The sequence below is a fragment of the Prinia subflava genome, chromosome 1, assembly GCF_021018805.1.
Source record: "Prinia subflava isolate CZ2003 ecotype Zambia chromosome 1, Cam_Psub_1.2, whole genome shotgun sequence".
Lineage (NCBI taxonomy): Eukaryota > Metazoa > Chordata > Aves > Passeriformes > Cisticolidae > Prinia > Prinia subflava.
This window is the reverse complement of record NC_086247.1, coordinates 152,881,642-152,896,759: the sequence shown is the minus strand read 5'-3', so window position 1 is coordinate 152,896,759 and position 15,118 is coordinate 152,881,642. Positions and strand designations below refer to the sequence as shown.

The 15,118-nt window shown below is 54.3% G+C and overlaps 1 protein-coding gene across 2 annotated transcripts in view; it reads left to right on the top strand.

Moving 5' to 3' along the window:
* Positions 1–15,118, top strand: part of KIF9 (kinesin family member 9) — a 21,029-nt gene extending 5,911 nt beyond the window's left edge. The window contains exons 8-23 of one of the 2 annotated variants that reach the window (XM_063417618.1): positions 917–1,000; positions 1,128–1,220; positions 1,789–1,936; positions 2,629–2,693; positions 3,581–3,658; positions 4,686–4,754; positions 5,368–5,472; positions 5,763–5,818; positions 6,225–6,372; positions 7,106–7,191; positions 8,522–8,668; positions 11,035–11,243; positions 11,554–11,733; positions 13,186–13,301; positions 14,083–14,187; positions 14,915–15,118. In XM_063417618.1, coding sequence (XP_063273688.1) covers positions 917–1,000; positions 1,128–1,220; positions 1,789–1,936; positions 2,629–2,693; positions 3,581–3,658; positions 4,686–4,754; positions 5,368–5,472; positions 5,763–5,818; positions 6,225–6,372; positions 7,106–7,191; positions 8,522–8,668; positions 11,035–11,243; positions 11,554–11,733; positions 13,186–13,301; positions 14,083–14,187; positions 14,915–15,022 — 1,797 coding nt within the window. In that variant the 3' untranslated portion in view covers positions 15,023–15,118. Of the gene's footprint in view, positions 1–916; positions 1,001–1,127; positions 1,221–1,692; positions 1,937–2,628; positions 2,694–3,580; positions 3,659–4,685; positions 4,755–5,367; positions 5,473–5,762; positions 5,819–6,224; positions 6,373–7,105; positions 7,192–8,521; positions 8,669–11,034; positions 11,244–11,553; positions 11,734–13,185; positions 13,302–14,082; positions 14,188–14,914 lie in introns of those variants that run through there. The other variant, XM_063417629.1, reaches the window with a different exon arrangement.

Here is a 15,118-nt window from a genome sequence, read left to right as displayed (position 1 = left end):
AGGAAAATGTCCCTCAGGGACAGGAAAATCCCCTCAGGGATTCTGGAAGATGCTCCGAGGAAAGCTGGTTTGGGATGCTCATGGCAGTGTTGGGTTTGAGAGCAGGACTGGTCGGGGTGAGAGGTTTGTGAGGGGACTTTGATTGCTGAGATCTTTCTTTTCCTCGTGGCTGCTTCAGTTTGTGAGGAAAGCAGGGATGAATAACTGGATCTGCCTGCAGGGAGGGGATCCTCATCCAGAGCCAGATGCTGTCCTTAAAATCTTTCTCCGGCCTTTTTAATAACCCAGTGCTGTCCTGAGCTCTGGAATGTGCAGGAACTGCCTCTTCCTTTTTCAAGAGTAGAAGGAGGGTGATGATGGCTGGAAAAGCTGGGAATGTTCCCCTGGAGAGGAGAAAGATCCGGGGAGAGCTCAGAGCCCCTGCCAGGGCCTGAAGGGGCTCCAGGAGAGCTGCAGAGGGACTGGGGACAAGGGCTGGAGGGACAGGACACAGGGAATGGCTTCCACTGCCAGAGGGCAGGGCTGGGTGGGAGATTGGGAAGGGATTCCTGGCTGGGAGGGTGGGGAGGGGCTGGGCTGGGATTCCCAGAGCAGCTGTGGCTGCCCCTGGATCCCTGGCAGTGCCCAAGGCCAGGTTGGATGGGGTTTGGAGCAGCCTGGGACAGTGGGAGGTGTCCCTGCCATGGCAGGGGTGGTTGGGATGGACTTTGGGGCCCTTTGTGTTCCTGGCAGAGGTTCAGGTCTGTGGCCATCCCACCTGTGGGAATTTCCAGTGCCATTGGAAGCTTGGGGAACTCTTGGCTTTTCCAAACATCAGGAAATGGAAAGAGCCACAGAGATGCTGCCTGTTGCCTGGCTTATCCTCAAAAAGCCACAGTTCCATGAGCTGGGCCTGGAATTTTCTCTCCATTGGCAGGGTGAGACCAACAGAGTGATAGCAGAGCACAGCCTGAATAAGAATTCCTCCAGATCCCACTGCATCTTCACCATGTACATTGAGGTGAGAGCTCCAGCCTTGTCCCTGTGGACTGAAACGACTTTTTAGGACCTCAAGAGGATCTTGGCAGTTTGATTTTTCCTGTATTTCAGTTTTGTCTGCCCCTAAGTGCAGCTTCTCTCTCCCTCAGTGTCGTTCCAGGGATTACACAAAGCACAAATGCCTGAAATCTAAAATCACCTTAATTGACCTGGCAGGGTCCGAGAGGCTGAGCAAGACTGGGGTGAGTGATGGGAGCTGCTCAGGTTCCTTGGGGTCCCTTTGGAAAAACAGGGAAGGGAACAGAGCTGGGAAGGGGCTGGAGCCCCAGGAGGGGCTGAGGGAGCTGGGAAAGGGCTGATCCTGGAGAAAAGGAGGCTCAGGGGGACCTTGTGGCTCTGCACAGCTCCTGACAGGAGGGGACAGCCGGGGGGGTCGGGCTCTGCTCCCAGGGACAGGGACAGGAGGAAACGGCTTCAGGGCAGGCTCAGGGTGGATATTGGGAAAATTCCTTCCCCAAAAAGGCTCTGCAGCCCTGGCACTGCCCAGGGCAGGGTGGAGTCCCCGTTGCTGGGGGAATTTAACATCCCTGTGGCTGTGGCACTTGGGGACACAGTCAGGGCTGGCTTGGCCGTGCTGAGGGCTGGGTGGGCTCCATCTACGAGGCCTTTCCCACCCAGCCATTCCCTGATTCCGTGACATTCTGTGTTGCCCAGAACCAAAACCACAGCAGCCCTGCCGAGCTCTCCCCCGCCGAGGAGCCCCCCTCTGGTGCTGTGTGAGCAGAGCTGTCCCCTTTGCTCTCCTTGCAGTCTGAGGGCCGGGTGAGGGTCGAGGCCTCCTACATCAACAAGTCCCTGTCGTTCCTGGAGCAGCTGGTGATCGCCCTGGCCGACCCCCGGCGGGAGCACATCCCCTTCCGCCAGAGCAAGCTCACCCACGTGCTCAAGGACTCGCTGGGTAAGAGCTGGGAGCCCCCACAGCCCCTCCAAATTCGGGGTTCTGATGAGAACACCACATCCCAAGGCCTTAAGTGATTGTGGAATCCTGTGATGGGTTGGGCTGGAAGGGATCCTAAAGGATCATCCATGGGCAGGGACACCCTCCACGATCCCAGGGTGCTCCAATCACTTCCAGGGATCCAGGGGGAGCCACAGCCTCCTTGGGCATCCTGAGAAACAGAATCTTTACAAACACCTGCAGCTCAGAGTTCTTATTCCCATTCTCTTCCTGCATCCTCGCTCCATCAGACACAAATGTCACCTTTCAGCCACTCCGTGCCTCTTTTTCTGTGCCCTTTGGAGGGACAGTTACACTCTGGTGTGCCCTTTGTGCTTCTTTAAACTGAAGGAAGCCTTAGGTGGGATATTGGGAAGGGATTCCTGGCTGGGCTGGAATTCCCAGAGCAGCTGTGGCTGCCCCTGGCAGTGCCCAAGGCCAGGCTGGAGCAGCCTGGGACAGTGGGAGGTGTCCCTGCCATGGCAGGGGTGGCACTGAAGGATCACTAAAGTCCCTTCCACCCCAAACCACTCTGGGATTCCTCTCCTCTATTTGAATCAGCACATAATAAAATCACTGCAAAAAAAAGAAACAACAACAACATCATCCAAAATTATATTATTTGCCTTATTTATATTATCATTTTTTCCCAGGGGGAAACTGCAACACTGTCCTGGTGACAAACATCTATGGGGAAGCTGAGCATGTGGAAGAGACTGTGAGTTGGAGCAATTCCTGCACAATCCAGGCCTTGTTCCTGCTGGCTTTAAGAAACAGTCTGGAGGGTTTTGACAGGGAAACTTCCTGCCTAATTCATCCCAAACTTTGGAGAGCTCATCTTATCCCAAAGGCTCCAAACCAGACTCCTGTCAGACGAGAGGCAGAGCAGGCAGGAGCTGCTCAGATTTAAGCTCACTCCTTCTCCTTCTCCTTCTCCTTCTCCTTCTCCTTCTCCTTCTCCTTCTCCTTCTCCTTCTCCTTCTCCTTCTCCTTCTCCTTCTCCTTCTCCTTCTCCTTCTTCTCCTTCTCCTTCTCCTTCTCCTTCTCCTTCTCCTTCTCCTTCTCCTTCTCCTTCTCCTTCTCCTTCTCCTTCTCCTTCTCCTTCTCCTTCTCCTTCTCCTTCTCCTTCTCCTTCTCCTTCTCCTTCTCCTTCTCCTTCTCCTTCTCCTTCTCCTTCTCCTTCTCCTTCTCCTTCTCCTCCTCCTCCTCCTCCTCCTCCTCCTCCTTCCTTTTCCTATTATTACTATTATTTCTATTATTATTTCTATTATTATTTCTATTATCATTTCATGTCTTTCTGTGGGACATCACCTCATGGGCTCCCTGGAATTGCCCCAGTTCCCAGCAGAGCTGAGCTGGCTCCCTGCTGGAGCAGGAATCAGAGGGACCCTCCCCGAGGTTGTTTTTTAACCTGAAAATGATAAAATGGGTGAAAATCCCCCTGTGTGAGGTGGATCTGTAGCAAACAGGAAGGAATCACCTGGAACAATTCACAGATTTGCTGTTTCTCTGCTCTTGGCTCTGACAGAATTAAGTAGAAAGATTAGGAAAGTGCTATTTCTGCCAATATTTCTCCTTTATTTACTTCAAGCCTTTGCTTTGCAGCTGTCCTCCCTCCGCTTTGCCACCAGGATGAACTGGGTGACAGCAGAGCCTGCCCCCAACGAGCCCTTCTACCGGGAGGTACGGGCAGCAGGAAGGGCAGTGTGATCATATTGCCATTAATATTTAGGATAATTACCTCAAAAACCAGAGGGAAATGAGGTGGTTTAATGAATGACCCTTCCTCAGCCCAGCTGGCGCTGCTGATTTTAGGTGGGTGATCAAAAGGACCCATATTAAACCTTTTAATAGGTTTTTAATTACAGTTCCCTGGGCTAAGGCACAACCATGCAGGTATTCACGTCTTCCTGGGAGTTCTTTCTTCTGCATATTCCACGTTTTTCTGATGAGATTCAGCTCTCAACGGAGAGATTTGATGGTGAATTTTTCCCCTGACATGCAGGGAAATCATCTCCAGTCCTCCTGCAGCTTCATCCCTGTTGCTGCTGGTAACAGAACAGCTTCTGCACAATTAGAAAGTTTGATTAATTAAGGAGATCCTTTAAAGGAAGGGATCACAGGACATTGCAGTGCACTTTCAGAGTGAAAACCAAACTGGAGGAGCTGAAACTGGAAGGGAACTTTGTGCTTTGGTGCTCCAGAGGTCACTTCAAAGCAGCTCAGTGTCCACTCTTCTCCCTGAATCCCAAGGGTTTTGTACCCACCTTTCTGGAAGCACATTTTAAATAGTGAATCCTTGAAGATATTCCATGTTATGGAGAAACTCAGTCAAATCCAGCACAGGGAAATCTCTCCTTTGTCCCAGTTCCTGCTGAGTTCAGGGCAGAGGTGAGCCCTGCACGGTGCTTGGCTTCCAGGATAATATCCCAGAGCTTGGAATTTGATGGGCCCTGCAATTCCAGACCAGGAATTCATGCCATTAAGAAGCAGTGGCCCTTCTTTGATGCCTTGGGCAGGCTCTGCAGAAAGTGTCCTGTAGGGAGCTAACCAAAGGAAAACCAAACTGATTTCCAGACCCACTGATTCCCTGCTGCAAGCCCTGAGGGAGCTGGGATATTCTCCAGCAGCCAATTTCGTGCTGCTTTTAGCAGTTTTTATTTTCCCCAATATGATTTAGTTGTTTGCTCACCCTTTTTTCCCCTCTTAGGCATCAGTGAAGGCTCTGGAGAAGGAGATCCAGCTCCTGAGGCAAGAGCTGATCATGCAGGACGCCTTGGTGAGGAGCAGTGGATTCACTGTCCAGTGGGGCTGTGTCCCTCCTTCTGCTCCCAGCACCATCCCCGGGGCTCAGGGAACCCTCTGGAGATCCCACACCGAGGGATTGTGGTGGAATTTCCATCCCACTGGAGATGGGTCTGGGTTTGTTCCAGGCTCTTCTGTTGGTTGCTTGCTCCCAAATCCCATCTCCTGCCCAGTCAGGTGATGAGAATCCCAAGCAGAAATGGGCACAACAATTCCAGGTGTTTGCCAGAGCAGTGGAATCACAGAATTCCAGAATGGTTTGGGTTGGAAGGGACCCTAAAGCCCATCCAGTGCCACCCCTGCCATGGCAGGGACACCTCCCACTGTCCCAGGCTGCTCCAAACCAAATCCAGCCTGGCCTTGGGCACTGCCAGGGATCCAGGGGCTGCTCTGGGCATCCTGTGCCACCCTCACAGCCAAGAATTCCTTCCTTAAATCCAGCCTGAACCTCTCCTCTTTTAGTTCAAACCCATCCCTCCTTGTCCCACCACGGCAGGGCCTGCCCAGAGCTGTGTCCCCATGGTCCCCCAGGCTCCCTTGGCTGTTTGTAACTCCCTGATTCTCAGTTTTCCACCTTTTGTTTGCAGTCAAATCGTTCAGGCATGAGTTACACGCCCCTGACTACGAGCCAGAGAGCAGAAATCAGATCCCAAGTCCAGAAATACCTCAGAGGACTCATTCAGGAAATCAACGTATGTAGTGACAAAAGGACTTAAATCCTGATTGCATCCCCTTTTCCTGCAAGAGAGGAGCAGTGAAAATGCCTCTTGAAGAGCCTGTTTCTCACCCCAAGGCCACTACAGGATTGTGATTTAATTTCTTTTTTGCATGTTAAGTCTATTGCATGCTTTCATTCCATTTTGGCTGGTTTGGAGGCTCTGGGAGACTTTTCCTGAATCTTAAAACCCTTTAAACTGATTTATTTGGAACTCCTTTATATAATTAATACCCAAATTGATTGCTTTGTGCCTCTCTTCCTCAGATTGTGAGTGTCAGGCAGATCCAGGAGGTGTTTAGACAGTTCAAAATGATTGTAAGGTAAGTTTGGGGATTCCAGACTGGTTTGGGTTAAGGATCATCCCGTTCCATCCCATTCCATGGGCAGGGACCCCTCCCACTATCCCAGGCTGCTCCAAGCCCCCTCCAGCCTGGATTAAAGGTCCAAACAAGGGGTTGGGACTGAGTAGAGTGAGTAGGGTTTGATGTGGGTCATTAAAAAGTCCTGGAAAGTATTAAAATAACCATCAAAAAGCTTCAAAATATTAAAGAGCCTTGAAGGAATGTCATGAGAAAGGAGGGGAAGACAGTGGACAAAGGTTATGGTGGGAAGCGTGGGAGGGTGTAGAGGGATAAAACCACAGGGAAAACGGGTTTTTCCTTGGGAATGTGACTTTGGCAGGGATCACAGGTGGGAAGGGATTCCTAAAGGGCCGGATTTCCTCAGCCAACAGGAGGAAGAAGTGGAGTTCAGGCTGTGGAACAAGTACAGGCTGGGACAGAGGGACATCACTTCAGGGTCTGAGTCTGACTCCAGTTCCGACCTGCGTCTGCCCAAGGCTGAGCAGCAGCAGCAGCAGGGCCAGAGGGACACGGTAATTCCTGGGGCCTGGCCTGCCCAGAGCCCACCTCCTCTGCTGCCAAGGTGGGAACTGGATAAATTGGAATTGTTGGAATCAAACTCAGGAATGTCAGCGGGGTGAGTTTGTCAAAGAATGTGTCCGGAGCAGAGATTCCACCATTAACAGAGAGGAATTCCTGGCAGCAGAGGGGTTAACTGGGGCCTTCATCTGCACAGAATCATTGGTGAAATGGGAATTAGAACCCCAGAAAGGTTTGGGTTGGAAGGAGCACTAAAGATCATCCCATCCCAAGGGCAGGGACACCTCCCTCCATCCCAGGGTGCTCCAAACCAAATCCAGCCTGGCCTTGGGCACTGCCAGGGATCCAGGGGCAGCCACAGCTGCTCTGGGAATCCCAGCCCAGGGCCTCCCCACCCTCCCAGCCAGGAATCCCTTCCCAATATCCCATGTAAACAGTGCCCCTTTCAGTTTAAATCCCCATCCCCCTGTCCTGTGCAATGCAATCTCCAAAGTGACCTGTGTGTCCCTGGGCTGGAGAAGGTGAGGCCCTGCCTCTGCTGAGATCCCTTTTTTTTATCCCTATAATTGCTGGAGCCAAGTGTATAAATCCCACCTAATCCACAAATCCTCCTGTGGGCTCTCCCAGAGTTTTCAGTTCCCACGTGAGGCTGTTCCAGGGGCTGCTGGGGGAGGCCTGTGCAGCTTCCGTGGTGTGGACAGAGGGGTTGTTCCTGTGTCTTTGCAGGGAGGTGCAGCTGCTAAGGGAGAGGCTTTGGATGCAGGGACCCTTGAGACTGGAGGTGCTTCCACACCATCCAAGAAGGATGAAGAGTGAGTTCAGCAGTCAGACACGTCTCCTGTAGCTCTGATAATCGTGGAATCATGGGATTGTCAAGACTGGAAAAGCTCTCCAAGATCATTGAGCCCACCCAGCACTGCCAAAGCCACCCCTGACCGTGTCCCCAAGTGCCACAGCCACAGGGCTTTTAAATCCCTCCAGCAATGGGGACTCCACCCCTACCCTGGGCAGCTGTGCCAGGGCTGGAGAGCCCTTTTGGGGAAGGAATTTTCCCAATATCCACCCTGAGCCTCCCCTGGCCCAGCCTGGGGCTGTTTCCCCTTGCCCTGTCCCTGTTCCCTGGCACCTCCTGTCCCCCTCAGGGCCTTTCCCAGTTTCCCAGCTGTTGTCCCCAGTCCTTGTGGTGCCCCAGGTGCAGGACCCAGCTCTGGTGGGGCAGGAATGTGCAGCCCGTGGAGGAAGGAATGGAGGGAGCTGCCAGAGGAGCAGAGATTTGGGGAGGGAAGGGGGAACCAGGCAGTCCTGAGCAGAGGAGGAGCCCTCAGTTTACAGAAGTAAATCCCTGCTTGGTTCCTCCCTGACATTTCAGAGTCCCCGTGGAGGGAGCAGAGGAACCACCAAGGCTTTGGTGCCCACATGACCCCTGGGCTCTGCTGTGCTCTGTTGGTTTTAGGAGACTCCAGGAGATGTGGCAAACATTCCTCTGTGTGTGTTCCAAATCCCACTCTCCTGGTCACACCATTCCTCAGGAAAAACCCCCTGGGAGGGTGGGAGGGGCTGGGATGGGATCCCAGAGCAGCTGTGGCTGCCCCTGGATCCCTGGCAGTGCCCAAGGCCAGGCTGGAGCAGCCTGGGACAGTGGGAGGTGTCCCTGCCATGGGATGGGTTTTAAAGTCCCTCCCAACCCAAACCATTCCAGGATTCCATGATGATTCTGTTCCCTGCAGCTGAAGCTGGAGGGGTTTGTGGAGGGAAAGGAGCAGGGAGCCAGGCTTAGTTTAAATGGATCAAATTTGGTTTAAATTGGATCAAATCCCTGGAGATTCCTTTTGGAGAGGGTTGGGCTCTGTCCAGCTGTGCCCAAAGCTGGCACTGCTGTCCTTGTGATCCTTCTCAGGAGAGCTCATCCAGCCTGGCCTTTGTTCCACCGTGTCCAGGGCAGCTCCTTCACTCTGAGAATTAAGGATTTGTGGGGACAAGGCTGATTTTATTCCTGGTCAGTGATATTCCCTGGAAACTTTGGCAGAAGCTACCTCAGATCAGCAGTTTTGAACTCAGCAAAGCCAAACCCGCAGCATGTTTTGGTTCTAGACCTCTCTGGTGAAGAATTCATGAATCTGGTTCATCTTTTCCCCCTGCCAGGAAGGAAAGAGGTGAGATCCCTCCTGAGACAAGTGAGGGTGACTCTGCAAGTCCTGCCAAGGATCTGGGTGAGGAAGAGGAAGGAGGTGACCAGGAGAGTGATGAAGAGGCCTCAACCTCATCTTTGGAAGATTCCCAGAAGCTCAGGTGGGTTTTCCCAGTGAGGGAGTCAATCCCCTTTTCCAGAGGGTGCTTTTCACTGCGGTGGTTGGGTTGTGATCCCTGACTCCAAAGGGGAGAGGTTTGGAGATCTTCAGGGAATCCAGGACACCTCTGTGCTTCCAGCTCTGCCCTGGCCAGCTGCTCTTTAATATTTAAAAACTCCAGTTAATTGAAGTTCTTTAATTTTACTTTACTTTAATTTCAATTAATTGACTTCTTTACTCTCTGAAAACTTCAGCATCCCTTTGGTGAGTGGGAAAACTGCAGGGAGACCTCATACCCAGCCAGAAATCCCCAGAGTCATGGAAATGGATCTACAGAATCATGGAGTTCCAATTCCAGGCTGGCTTGGGTTGGAAGGGAACTGAGGGATGATCCCATTCCACCCTGCCATGGCAGGGACACCTCCCACTGTCCCAGGCTGCTCCAGCCTGGCCTTGGGCACTGCCAGGGATCCAGGGACAGCCACAGCTGCTCTGGGCACCCTGTGCCAGGGCCTGCCCACCCTCCCAGGGAACAATTCCTGCCCAGTCTCCCACCCAGCCCTGCCCTCTGGCAGTGGGAGCCATTCCCTGTGTCCTGTCCCTCCAGCCCTTGTCCCCAGTCCCTCTGCAGCTCTCCTGGAGCCCCTTCAGGCCCTGTGAGGGGCTCTGAGCTCTCCCTGGAGCCTTCTCCTCTCCAGGGGAACATTCCCAGCCCTCCCAGCCTGGCTCCAGAGCAGAGGGGCTCCAGCCCTGCAGCAACTCTGGGGCCTCCTCTGGATCTCTGCAGCAGCTCAGGTCCTGCTGCTGTTGGATCCAGGGGGAGCTGGAGGAGCTCTGCAGGTTGGGAATCACCTGAGCACAGGGGCAGAGGGGCAGAATTCCCCATTCCCTGCTGCCCACCCTGGGTTTCAGCCCAGATGTGGTTTCTGGGCTTCAGCAGAGCAGTGATGCTGTTGCAGAATTCCCTCCTGGAGCTCCTCACCATGGGATTTGTGTCCCTGTGACGCTCCCAGGCTGGCAGGACAGGCTGCTGCAGCTGCAGGGGCACAGCCCAGGGCACTGCCAGCAGCTGGAGCTGGCTCTGGGAGCTGCAGCTGTGGCACTTTGCCCAGGGGCTGTTGTTTACAGCCCTGTGCCAGCCTTCTGCCATGGGAACAGCATCACACAGCCACAGAGGAGCTGGAAAATGCCCTTAAGAGGTCACCCAGGGAAGGCAGGAGCTGGAATTTGCCTTTGCCCAGGCTGGAGTGAGGAATGGAGAAACTTCTGGGTACCTGCCTTGGAACAACATGAGCTTTAAGATCCAACCCAAATCATTCCATGGTGTTCAGTTCCTGCCCTCTGCTCCCAAATCCATCCTGCTCTCCAGGAATTCCAGCAGCACACAGCAGCATCCTGTGGGCTGTGACATTCTCCCTTTGTTTTCCTGGAGTGGCTCATGTTGGAATAACAGCAGCTGTTCAGGGGACACGCTGGCAGCAAAGCCATCTCATAGAAAACTCGGGAATGGCACTTGGAATTCCAGCTTGGGAAGCAGGCAGGACTTGCCAGGGCTTGGAGCTGCGGGGTTTGGCTCCAGAGGGGCCTGGCCCCTGCTGGGAACGCAGCATGGGAGGAGCAGAGGCATTTGTTTAACAATAGGCAGGAACAATATCCATTATTTTGGGGAAAGTTCAACCCGTGAAAGGCTGGCTTTCCAGGGAATACTCAGCTCTGAGGAATATGGTTCCTCAGAGTTCTGTGTGCAGAACTTTGTTCTGGGAGCAGCCTGGGGGACAGCGGCTGTTGGGGTGGGCACGGGGACAGAGACCCCAAAGAAACCCATGGAAATCCCATCAGAACTCAGCTCTGGCTACCCCCAAGGACTGAGGGCCTGAGTCTGGGCCTCTCACAACCCTGAGGGGCTGCAGTGTGTCCAGGGAAGGGTCTGGAGCCCCAGGAGCAGCTGAGGGAGCTGGGAAAGGGCTGAGCCTGGAGAAAAGGAGGCTCAGGGGGACCTTGTGGCTCTGCACAGCTCCTGACAGGAGGGGACAGCCGGGGGGGTCGGGCTGTGCTCCCAGGAACAGGGACAGGAGGAGAGAGAACAGCCTCAGGCTGGGCCAGGGCAGGCTCAGGAATATTGGGAATATTCCTTCCTGGAAGGGGCTCTCCAGCCCTGGCAGTACCCAGGGCAGGGGTGGAGTCCCCATCCCTGGAGAGATGTGACATCCATATGGATGTGGCACCTGGGGACATGGGTCAGTGGTGGCCTTGGCAGTGCTGGGGGATGCTTGGGCTCGGTGATCTTGGAGGGTTTTCCAGCTGAACCATTCACTCCTTGCTGCAGGGCAGGGCAGGGTGACCTCCCGTGTCTGTATCTGCTTTCAGCACCCCTCCATCCAAGCAGGAGGCGTTTGAGATGTTTAAGGAGGAGGCTGGGCAGGAGATCTACAGGATCTTCAGGGAGAACAAGAGAATCCTGGCTTCCAGGAAGAAGAGGAGCCGTTCCGTGGTACAGAGGATCAACCACATCAAGCAGCAGGTGGAGGGAATCAAGGAGGCTCTGGAGGCGCGGAAGAGGAAGCGGAGCCAGGAGGGTGAGGAGGCAGCAGGGACAGAACCACGGAGCTCCAGCACTTTGGGTGCTCACAGGACCATGGGATGGTTGGAAGGGATGTTAAGGATCATCCCACTCCACCCCTGACACCTTCCACTATCCCAAACCAAATCCAACCTGGCCCTGGCCACTGCCACAGCTTCCCTGTGCCTCCCCAACCCTCCCAGCCAGGAATTCCTTCCCAATATCCCATTGAAACAATCCCAGGGGTTTTCCCCCTGGGAGCCTCCATCAGGTGTCTGTGCTCTCCACCCTCAGCAGAACCTTCCCTTCCTTTTCCCCCTCTGCAGGGGAGTACACGGATGAGAAGGGGCAGCTGATCATCGACGAGAAGGAGTTTGCCCTCATCCAGAAGCTGAAGGAGCTGACAGAGGAGCACAGGACTGGCTTCAATGAGCTGCAGGACCTGAAGGTGGAGATCCAGTACTGCCAGCAGCTCGTGGACAAGTCCAGGAAAAGGCTCATCTCAGGTACGGAGCAGCAGGGCCCAGCTCAGCTGGGGCAGATCCAGGCTGGGGCATCACAAACACCGTGGAGTCCCGGGATGGTTTGGGGTGGAAGGGAACTTAAAACTTATCCAGTTCCAATCCCAATCCCCTCCCACCATCCCAGGCTGCTCCAGCCTGGCCTTGGGCACTGCCAGGGATCCAGGGACAGCCACAGCTGCTCTGGGAATTCCATCCCAGCCCTCCCCATCCTCCTAGCCAGGAATCCCTTCCCAATCTCCCACCCAGCCCTGCCCTCTGGCAGTGGAAGCCATTCCCTGTGTCCTGTCCCTCCAGCCCTTGCCAAATACCCTTCTTTGTTGTCCTTTTTCCTGTTCCAGACTGGATTTTATCCAGAATCAGGTGGGGGTTTCTGACCTAACCTTGAATTGCTGCAGATCCTCTCTCCCAGACAATGTCCCTCTACTCCTTGGTCCCACCAAGGGAAAAGCCTCCCACAAGGAATTTCACCTTGCTGACCCCGGATCTCATCCTTGATTTTAACAGAGGAGGTGGTTAAGGAATTGCCCTGGGATGGGGCTTTGCCTCTGGATTCCCAATATTTCCTCTGTCCCCATGTGATTTCCAGGGTCCAGAGTTGCAGCCTGATCAGCAAAAAGAACTTGGCCACAGCTCTGCCTGGGAAATCCCTGCAAATTCCTGCTGGGCTCCACCTTGAAATCTGTGGATACCAGATTTGTGGATACCCCTGCTGTATCCCTGGATTTGCCCCTCTAAGGGAAGCCAGTCTATGTAGGAATTCCAGAGTCCCAAACATCTGGATGCTGTGCCCATGCCAACATTTGGCCGGGGACAGCTTGGATCCATCAGAGCATCCCACGCTGGCAGGAATGGGATAATCATTCCCATCATTCCCATCATTCCCATCATTCCCATCATTCCCATCATTCCCATCATTCCCACCATTCCCATCATTCCAGGGATAAACAGGAGCCAGTCACGGATCACTGCTGGATCCGGGTTTGGGAATTTTGGGTGCTCCAGATGTTTGCTGTTTGTTCAAACACGCAGGGCTCACCCCGAGTGCAGTGCCTGGGAAATGCCCAGGATCACTGAGGACAGAATTCCCACCTGCTCTGTGTTCTCACTGCCTATTATGGGATGGCAAATGGCTGTGCTGGAGTGTGTGGGATTGAAATCCGAGCCCCAGCCGTGCTGCCCGTTCCTAAGGAATTCTGGGGGCTGCAGGAGCGGGGCCTTCTCATGGCCAGGGGACTGTCCCCAGAGCTGGCCACCACCTCCTGGCCACCTCAGCCTCCTTAAATCCACTTTTCCCATCGTTTAAACTCCAAACCCTGGAATTCCTGTCTGAGGGTTTAAGAGCTCTGAGCTCCCACCTGATCCATAGGGACAACCAATCCACGCTGTCTTTTGGGTCATTAATTACAGCCATTAATTGCCCCTCTTTCCTCACAGAGTTTGAGATCTGGTACAGCGAATGCTTCCTTATGCCCAAAGATGTGAGGGAAGCTCTGACGCCGGGTGGGAACATCAGACCTGGAATGATTCCCATAAACAGAATCATGTGCCTGGTGAGTTATCCCAGAGTTCTGCTGATTCTCCACGTGTGAGGGAAGGAGGGAGCCTGTGAAGGAGGAGGAGGAGGAGAAAAACAAGGATAAGGAGCGAGGCACAAAGGGAATATCTGGAGGCACATCCTGCTGTCACATTCCCTTTGCTGTTTGGAGGCTAAATCAGAACAGTGACTGAGGCACCTGGGCCTCTGTGGAGGATCAGGAACTGGGCAAATGCCTGGGGCTGCAGGGATGTTTGGGAGCCCAATTCCCAGCCCCTGGGACCCCAGGTCTGCAGCCAAGCTCCTGTGGCAGGAGCCACCACTCTGGGGACAGAGGGGTCTTTTCTCATGCTGAAAAGCACATTTCTGTTCAACTCCCCATCTCCCAGAACTCTTAGAGATAAAAATGAGTGACCAGAAGGGGGAATTCTGCCCCACTCAGGTGAGTCCTCACCTGCAGAGCTCCTCCAGCCCTGGATCCAGCAGCAGCGGGACCTGGAGCTGCTGCAGAGACCCAGAGCAGGCCCCGGAGCTGCTGCAGGGCTGGAGCCCCTCTGCTCTGGAGCCAGGCTGGGAGAGCTGGGAATGTTCATTTTCCCACAGGGAAGATCCCAACCTTGGCAGGTTTTTGCCCCAAGCCCTGCCCAAAGCTGCTCCTCCAAGGTGTGGGAAGGGGAACCTCTCACTCCCAGGGTTTCCCTGCCTGAGTGGGTGCTTGGTGCAGCAAACGGGGTCGTTGTCCCAGGTCTCCTCGTCTGTGGTTTGCACCTGGAATGGGAAATGTTTTTCCCTGGCAGGAGGAGGACGAGCAGGACAAGTTTGAGCAGATGCAGAAGATGGCCCTGCCTGACTGCCCAAGCTCCGTGTCCTTCTACAGGGCCAGGATGAAGGTAGATCAAAAGGTAATCCCAGCTGGGAAGAGTCCCAGAACAGATTGGGATGGAGGGGACCTTCAGGATCATCCAGTGCCACCCCTGCCATGGCAGGGACACCTCCCACTGTCCCAGGCTGCTCCAAGCCCTGTCCAACCTGGCCAGAACAAATTCAGCAGAGAGAGCTGGGAATGTTGAGCCTGGAGAAGGCTCCTGAGAGACCTCAGAGCCCTTGCAGGTCCTAAAGAGCTGTAGAGGGACAAGGGATGGAGGGACAGGACACAGGGAATGGCTTCCACTGCCAGAGGGCAGGGCTGGATGGGAGATTGGGAGGGAATTCCTGGCTGGGAGGATGGAGAGACACTGGAATGGAATTCCCAGAGCAGCTGTGGCTGCCCCTGGATCCCTGGCAGTGCCCAAGGCCAGGCTGGAGAAACCTGGGACAGTGGGAGGTGTCCCTGCCATGGAATGGGTGGATTGGGATAATCCTTAAGGTCCTTTCCAACTGAAATCATTCTGGTATTCCACGATAACATCTCAAAAGCAGCTTTTCAGTGCTGTGCAGGATTCCCTAAGGGTTCCTGTCCCCTCCCTGGAGCCCGCTGGGATCTGCACACAGAGCAATGCTGGTGTGACGGGGATTTCCCCAGCACCACTTGGAAAGTTTGGGGAGGCATTTGGTTTCATTTTTCAGGACAAAAAAGCTTTCCCAGGTGAGAAGGGTGCTCTGAGCTCCCTTTGTGTTCCCCGTTCCCAGCAAAGCTTCAGCAGGAGCCTGGCGCCCCTCCGGAAAACGCACAGGAAGCCGGGAGCGGGCTCGGCCAGCGGGAGGAAGAAGGGCCTGTCCTTCCTGCCCTTCACATAGCCTGCCTGCAGCACTCCCCAAGGAATGCCACCTCAGGAAACGCCTCATGCCAGCGTCCACCATGGATTCAGAGAAATAAACGGCAGCAGAAACGAA